At 44.3% G+C, this 7,705-nt stretch overlaps 1 protein-coding gene across 1 annotated transcript; it reads left to right on the top strand.

The window, feature by feature from the left end:
- Window positions 1-371: 371 nt before the first annotated feature.
- On the top strand, window positions 372-5,042 carry LOC123395734. Its single transcript, XM_045090761.1, has 7 exons — window positions 372-570; window positions 652-813; window positions 894-1,129; window positions 3,765-4,042; window positions 4,138-4,299; window positions 4,406-4,555; window positions 4,652-5,042. Exons 2-7 carry the CDS (start codon window positions 776-778, stop codon window positions 4,754-4,756), a joined length of 969 nt encoding a protein of 322 aa, XP_044946696.1. The 5' UTR covers window positions 372-570; window positions 652-775; the 3' UTR covers window positions 4,757-5,042.
- The last annotated feature ends 2,663 nt before the right edge of the window (window positions 5,043-7,705 follow it).

Genomic DNA, 7,705 nt, shown 5'->3' with positions numbered 1-7,705 from the left:
CTCCCCCTTCCCTCTTTCTTTTCCCTTCGGCCTCGTTTGGTTAAGGGGGATTGGTTAAGGCCAGAAACCCCGCAGATCCTCGGACGTCCATTTGATAGGAGGAGTTTGCTTAGCCCAATCCTCTCCGTTCCCCTTTAATCCCTTCCTATTCATGTGTTTCAAAATCCTCCTCGAGAAACTAGTGGAAGCAAAGCCCCAGGGATTTGAGAGGATTGGGTAGAACAAAGGGATTCACCCAATCCCCTGAAATCCCTTGCTCTTAAAACCTCCCCAATCCCCGTTAACCGGGGCATTCCGCGACTGAATGACGGACTGAGCAGGGGAGAGGAGCGCCCCCTTCCCTCCTCTTTTCCTTTCCGTGACTGAAGACGGACCGAGCAGGGGAGAGGAGCGCCGCCGCCAGGCCGCCCAACCACACCCCTCAAGGCGATGAGGGGGGTCAAGGTCAAGCGACTCATGGTGGCTGTTGTCGTGCTTGCGCTCGGTTCTTTGCTTGTGAGTTTTCTGGATGTGGGTGGGGTTTTCGATTCCAGTCGCGGTGATTCTTCTCCAGCCTTCTTTGGCCTAAAGGTACAACTTTTCCTCATCCGTTTCATCCCGATCTTGTTTTTCTTGTTTCTCTTACATTGTCGGCATGAACGATTGTTCCAGGCGTTGGAAGCTGGAGGCTCATCGGCATGGTCTCCTTCTCCAGAAGCGGGGCTGAAGCGTGGCATCGCCGCTTCCATCGTCCGTTCTTCCGCAACACCGGAAGCAGAGCCTCCTTCTTTGTCCCATGGTTTCAACAGCTTTTCCAGTGCAAAACGTCAGAAGGTTTGCTTTTGTTGCCAGATTCGAGTCGGGGCCAAGATAATTACCCGTTTCCTAATGTTGACGAAGGGGCTACTATGCAGGCGGCGATGGCGGATGAAGGGGATGAAGGGGTTGCACTGCGGGCGAAGGGCAGAAAGGCATGTTCTTTTTTGTATTTCAAAGTTTACAGATTACTTTGCTCTATGTCCGTGCTCCTCGGATCCTCCTCACAGGCATTTGCTGCAGGCCATCGAAAAAGACGGTGCATCACCACCACCACCACCACCACCCAAGCCATCCGAGGAAAGACTTACCAAAATGGTGATCAGTGCCATTGGTAAGCTCTCGTGCAATCTTCGAAGCACAATCTCTTTGTTGTGTTCACTGGAACTACCCTGATATAAGACCGTTCAGTTTAGGGCTTATAAAACAGCAGCAACCCTCCTCTCTGTAACATCATTGATAGTGCAGTGCAATTCACGCATCCAACTGATAGTTTTCGTAATATTATTCCCATTCCTGATTCCATTTAGGCAAGATAAACTTACAATTATTACAAGCATAACTTTTGAATAAGAAGTTAGGAAGGGCAGAAGCAGCAACATCAGCCCTCCTCTCTTTTAACATAAAAATCCATGTAAATGCATCACCAGTTTCGCTTATAAATTGTCCGTCAAGTTGTTTTCTTATGCATCTATATATTTTTGTCATGCTAAGCATATTGATAATTTTGTACAAATCAGATATAAGGCAATACATGAATCTAGAAATGCTATGTTTTGCATAAAAAATTCAATTTAGGTGAGACGATGAGAGTTATCACATAATTTCAGCTTACTGTATTATTTTGTCTAATGATTCTGATCTGGAAGAGAGGACACCACCCATTTGGCTGTTTCCAGTTGAATGATTTTTCCTTAATTTCAATGCTTTGAAAGAGCTCATGTGATGTATCAGCAAACGATATACACCTTGCAGTATAAATTATAAGGACATTGACATGGTTGGTACTTGGTAGCATTTTTAGAAGACTTCTATGGTGTTTGTTTTATTTCCAATGTAGCTTGTTATTGGACTTGAATGTAAGTACACATTGATTTCATATCTTTGCATGACCATATATGGGCTAACTGAACTTACTATTAATACCTCTGCTATCATTGGACATCTTCTTTTCTCTATGATTTGGGATGTCGTTTATTGATGGCAATGAGATCCAAGATGGAACAAATTCTAGGCCGTTGTTGTATTCATAGATAAAGTTTTTTTTTACCTTCCAATTTGGTTTCAGTTACTGATGGTTCACACATTGTGATGTCATGTGGTTGGCAACCGATCCATGCTGACACGAGTGGTTTGGATCCACCCCCTAACTAATATGGTTCCTTCATATTATGTACCATGACATGTCCAATACTTGGGTTAATGATCATTACGGTCCAATTGGAGATGCGAACAATCAAAAAAATTGCCTATTGCTTATTAAAAGGTTCCTGAAAGTACTCCTAGATTAGAATAGATGTGGGGACACTGGGATTTCCATGGCCAGTGTATTGACCATTGGGTGGGGGATATAGTCGGTTTGGGAAAAACGATGGGAGGATTGCGTGTCCAGCATAACAAAAAGGTTTAATAGAATCTTTCTACAAGAACGAAAATGGTTGATGTCCATTTTCCATAGAAGTATTTGTAGAAAATCAAGCCACCTTTGAAGGTAAGGATCATTGTGGTTAGGTTTTGTTTTTGACCAAATAAGGATTAACCAAGAGAGGATGACAAGGAGACAGAAGATTTCAATTATATAAACATTTTATGTGGTGATCAGTTATAATTCCACTATGCAATAGCAAAATGTACTTGCAGATTCCTTCACTGTGCATATGAATTACATTCCCGAAGTTACAAACCTAGAAGAACGTTTGGTGCATGGATAATTAGTTACCACAAGTCCTTGCTTATTTCATTTTACGAATCTCTGTGACATGATGATTGATGAGCCTATGGGTTTATAAACTCTTTGTGGTTGTTTTCTTGGAAACATCATAACAAATACCCTTTATTTTGCTTGTCTTGTGAGAAGTAAAAGATGTGTATGCTTGATTCAAGTTGGATAATGGATGGCTGATCGTTCAATAGTAGTTAGATTAATTTTCAATTTTAGGAAAATGAAAATATGTGTCAATGACACATATTTATACTTTTGTGTCATTGTCTGATGAGAAAAACAAGTTGGAAACTTTCCAACTGTACTTTTATACTTTTGTGTTGTTGTACCCATTGTAAATGTGAATCCAACTTTTGTCCATATTTTCTTACTTAGGTTCTGCAATTGATGCAAGCCTAATATATGTGCATGGTTGTCCAACGGATGCATCTAATGTCTGCAAGTAGTTGTAATAGCGGTGTCGGTCTGAATTATTAGAAGCAGATTGTTTAATAACTGACATTCTGAATTGCATTCTCTGCATGTCTTTATATGTACTCCCTCCGATCCTAAATATAAGCCTTTTTAGAAATTCCAATATGGACTACATACTTTTTAGAGAGTCCAATATTGGAATCTCTAAAAAGACTTATATTGGAATCTCTATAAAGACTTATATTTAGAAACGGAGGGAGTATCCTATAGTCTATATGCATATGCATAACATTGTCATCGATTAAGAAATATGTTATTTACAGAAATATGTAGAGCTTATAGCCGTTTGGCTTGACATGCTTCTGAAAGTACTCTTGCTCTTTTCGTGTTTTTTTTTCTTTCGTTTCCTTGGTGTCTACCACCTATATTAACACAATCACTTCTTCGGATATACAATACAATCCTTCTCTCTCTAATATTCTTAGTAATACTGAAGAGAAATTCAAATATGTTGATGTATGTTCTTCATATGATTTCTTCGAAGCAAAGCGCACCTACTCTTCGAGACTTCGAGTATGTATTATCATGGCTAACCTATGATATTGCATTTCAGGATGTGTTTTAACTGTAATCACATATTGCAACCCCGTCATTGTGTTCTGGAGCACTGGCAGTAACCTTGCATCGACCACAGCTTTTTGCACGATGCCTGATTTTATCTCATCTGCACTGAGTACTGCATCATGGTTAATGTTTTCGATAGTACAGCTAAATGGGAAGGACGGAAGGATAGTTGGACTCGAGGCAGTCCTAACTAATGCTTCGGGCCTTGCTCTTCTGGCTGTATTTATCACCTTTAAGCTAGTGGTAGACCATGGCATGGGTTTCAAGGTAATTTAGTACTAGCATACTCTTTTCCGTAATGTTGTAGTATGTCATTTTTTGCTTCTTCTTCATGCATGCTAATGAATTGTCTGCGACTGTAGATGTGTCTGGGATTCCTGTGTGGATTTGGCATCCTCGTTGGCTTGTATGTATGGTTTGCTATGTTGGTACCAGTCAAGAGAGACAGTTGCGTAGCAAAAGTGATAGCTATTGTCGCCAGTGTCTTTCAAGGGATCTCCCAGGCGATACCCATCTACAGTGTGGTATGTGCCTTAATGTCTGAATTTTTTCTGTATTAAACTGATTTTGCAGTCCATTTGAAAGATCATAGAGGTTTTTATTAGTCTGAAGGCTGTGTTTCCATTACAGTGGGTCCTTTATCGTGCACGTGCCGGTCCACCAGCCATCGTAATTCGCAACATGAAACCGCTGCTGGTGTATTCAAGGGCGTCTAGCTTTACGATTTCGCTGTACTGGGCGATGTATGCGACACTCACTTACCAGCATACGGTGTTTGAGGTAAACTAAACCAAAACTCCTCTTTGGGTTCGTCAAAGGATGCATATGAATGTTAACATTCCTAATTTATATGCATACTCTGTTGTGTGATTTCAGCTTGCGAACATCGCCAGCACAGCGATGGGCTTTCTATCGCTGAGCCTTCATCTCATTTATGCGCTATTCCCAGAAGAAGATGCTCTTGAAGAGCACAATGAGTGAAGGAGTATGAGAGAAGATGAGCTTGAAGAGCACAATGGGTGAACGAGTATGAGAGCTAGTAGTGCGAGTTTTCTTAACTGGAGAATGCCGTTATCAAACGAAGATGAGAGCCGTGGTATGTGATCTTGAATTTAAGATCAGTTGGGGAGAAATTTTGTTAGTTGACGAAGACATAGCAAATATTGCCAGATTTCGTTGTTAAGTAGGAAGAATTTTGTGAAAGATTTTGAACCAGCCGTTCTTGTTTCTTCATGGTATGCTGTGATAGAGCCGGTCGATTATCTTACTATCTACTCTAGTTACTACCGTACTACTAGTGCGTTTTCCTTTTCTTATCTGTTGTGCGTGGAGGGTGGTCATAATACACGCTGCCGTCTGCCCGCCTCGTCGGGGTCCGGCGCGCCGCCTTCCCGTCACAACCGCTCCTTGGCGCCGCGTCCGGCCTTCTGCCCCGAACCACCGTCCGCCCCGCCAAGCCAATCGGCCGCTTCTGCCCCCAGCCACCGTACTCCCCGCCAAGCCAATCGGCCGCGGCCGCCGGTAGTCCCCTTCCCCGCTACCTCCCTCGCCTTTGCCCCACTCGAGCTCACCTGAGCTTTCTTTTCCTCCTTGCAAGCGCAGGGAAGTGGAGACTCTGACTGGATTTGGCGATTGGAATAGGATTGTTTTCGTCTCTCCTCTGCTCCAACTGAACATGTTTACAAAAATTTCATCACTTCCTTTTTTCTTGGTACAATGTACAAGTACAACATTGGTGCATCAATGGATTTCTAGGATACTCCATTAAGCCCTTCCTTGCAGTGCATTTGATCAAGTTACTCCATTGATCAAAGTGGATATGCATCGTGCTTGTGCCAATAACATACTGCTCCACATCTACCATCTGACCCTGTTAATGGAAATAACAAATTTAGTTGGCATCCAACAAGATGACCGTTTAGCCTCTGTTTTTGCTTGTGCAATGTTTACTTTAATAGTTCACGGTTTAGCCAAGTCTCAGGTCTGAAATGCTGATTTTGCTCTGCTTGTTGCTAAAATAGATGTTTATGATGTGTCTCTAATTAACAACTGTATTAGCTATTCCTTTGAACCAGTTCAGTGAATTAGGAGATCTAGAGAAGCCGCCACTAAGAAAACCTGTTGAACCATCTGGTGGTTGATGATATACTGAGCCTTCCAAAACCTACATTAGTATGGTAATAGATCATCATTGCATAGACACTAAGATACCCTTTTCAATGCTTGAGGGGTGCCGCAATAAGATGATATTACTGAAGCTGTGCAAGATACACTTGTTGGGTCGGTTGGTTGTCCGAAACAAAGTTCAAGAAAGTGATCAGGCAAATGACAGATATCATACGCCAACACACGAAAAAAGAGGCCTTACCTGGTCTACTCGCCCTTTTTTCTGAGTTTTACTTGTATAATTCTTGCTTTGCAAACAAAGATGTTCAACGTGCTAACTGTTAGAGTTGTGTCGAATATTCTTGTACAAGGTAGGTTATAGTTGGACTCTGAGTAGTATTGTGTTTAGACAGGATATGGAGTCGTGTCCTGATAGGACACTTGTATCCTAGGCCTCTCATATATAGCGGATGTAGACACACGATGTAACCTATGCCAACATAATAGCATGGGTACGCGGGGGAGCCGGCGACGTGTGCCGGCGCCCGGGCGGCCGGGGTGCGGTATTGTGACGGTGTCACGGGGAGGAGCGCCCGTAGTCAGGCCCCGGGGACGTAGCCATGTTGGTGAACCTCGTTAACAAATCTCGGTGTCGTGCTCGTATGATTGCTTGGTCCTCGGTAGATCGACGAAGAGCCTCGGATTTATTCTAACAAGTGTTATCAGAGCCTAGGTGCCCGGAATAAATCTCGGTGGACTCACGGGTGGTCGGTCATGGTAGGTGGGCTGGAACGCTGGTGTCAGCGGACCCATGGGTGACCGATGTGTGAGGGGGAGATTGTTGGGTTTAGTCCCACATCGGTTGTGGGAGGACACGTAACACGACTTATAAGGGTGAGGGTGTCCCCTCTTAAAAGGCTAGTCTTTTGGGGGAAGAGGGTCCAAGGCCTGTCATAGTCGGTGTTGCTCTTCGGTTGGGCCTGACGCATGTGGGTCGGAAACGCTGGTGTTAGCGGACCCGAGATTGCGTAACAAGTGGTATCATGAGCTAGGTTTGATGAGGTTGTGGATTGTTGATCTACAAGTGAAGCAGAATTCGTCGAATTGATCGGTGGTTGAGTTGTGGGACCGGAAAAGATCGATGGGAGGCGGGAGTTCTGTTTACGTGAGAAGCATTCGGAATCGGGCAAGAGATCGCATTGGATTGTTAAAAGGAAAAGAAAAGATCTCGCCGAGATCGAAAGACGGCTGCAGCAGCGGATCGGATCGGTTTGTTTCGTCGAGCGGCGGCTGCGCGGTGCGGCAATAATCGATTCGAAGCCGGGCGTGATGGTCATCGAAGGCCGACTTGGGACGCTGGGGTGGCACCGGGCAGGAAGCGCGCAAGTCGTACATGATGCGGTCCAGCCGGACGCGCGGCGTGACCAGGTACGGGTGAGGCCTAGGAGCCCAAGGTGCTGTGGTGGTGACTGTACGCGGGAGGTGGTGTGCGATGCAACCGTGGAGGTCTAGCGAAGGTGGACCGTGTGAGCTCGCGCGTGCGTTTGGCGTTGTTTCGTTACAAGGAGAAGCTGCTGGCGTGCATGTATATTGAAGAAACAAAACAAAATTAAGTGTAAGGAAGTCACGTGTGCTCTCATGGATTGAGCTAGTTATTCTGATGATAGACCCCCCTGTTTGGACACACGAGGAAGGCTACCAAGGCTATATATTTTTAGGGGGTTTTCGGGCATGCAGACTATTCATCAAGATGTTAATGTGGCAGCGACAATGTTGTTCGGCAACCGCAGACTCGTAGCGCATCACACAAGGATCATGCAAACA

Source organism: Hordeum vulgare, chromosome 5H (genome assembly GCF_904849725.1).
Source record: "Hordeum vulgare subsp. vulgare chromosome 5H, MorexV3_pseudomolecules_assembly, whole genome shotgun sequence".
Classification (NCBI taxonomy): domain Eukaryota; kingdom Viridiplantae; phylum Streptophyta; class Magnoliopsida; order Poales; family Poaceae; genus Hordeum; species Hordeum vulgare.
The sequence above is the reverse complement of the archived record's forward strand: the minus strand, read 5'-3'. Positions and strand labels throughout refer to the sequence as shown.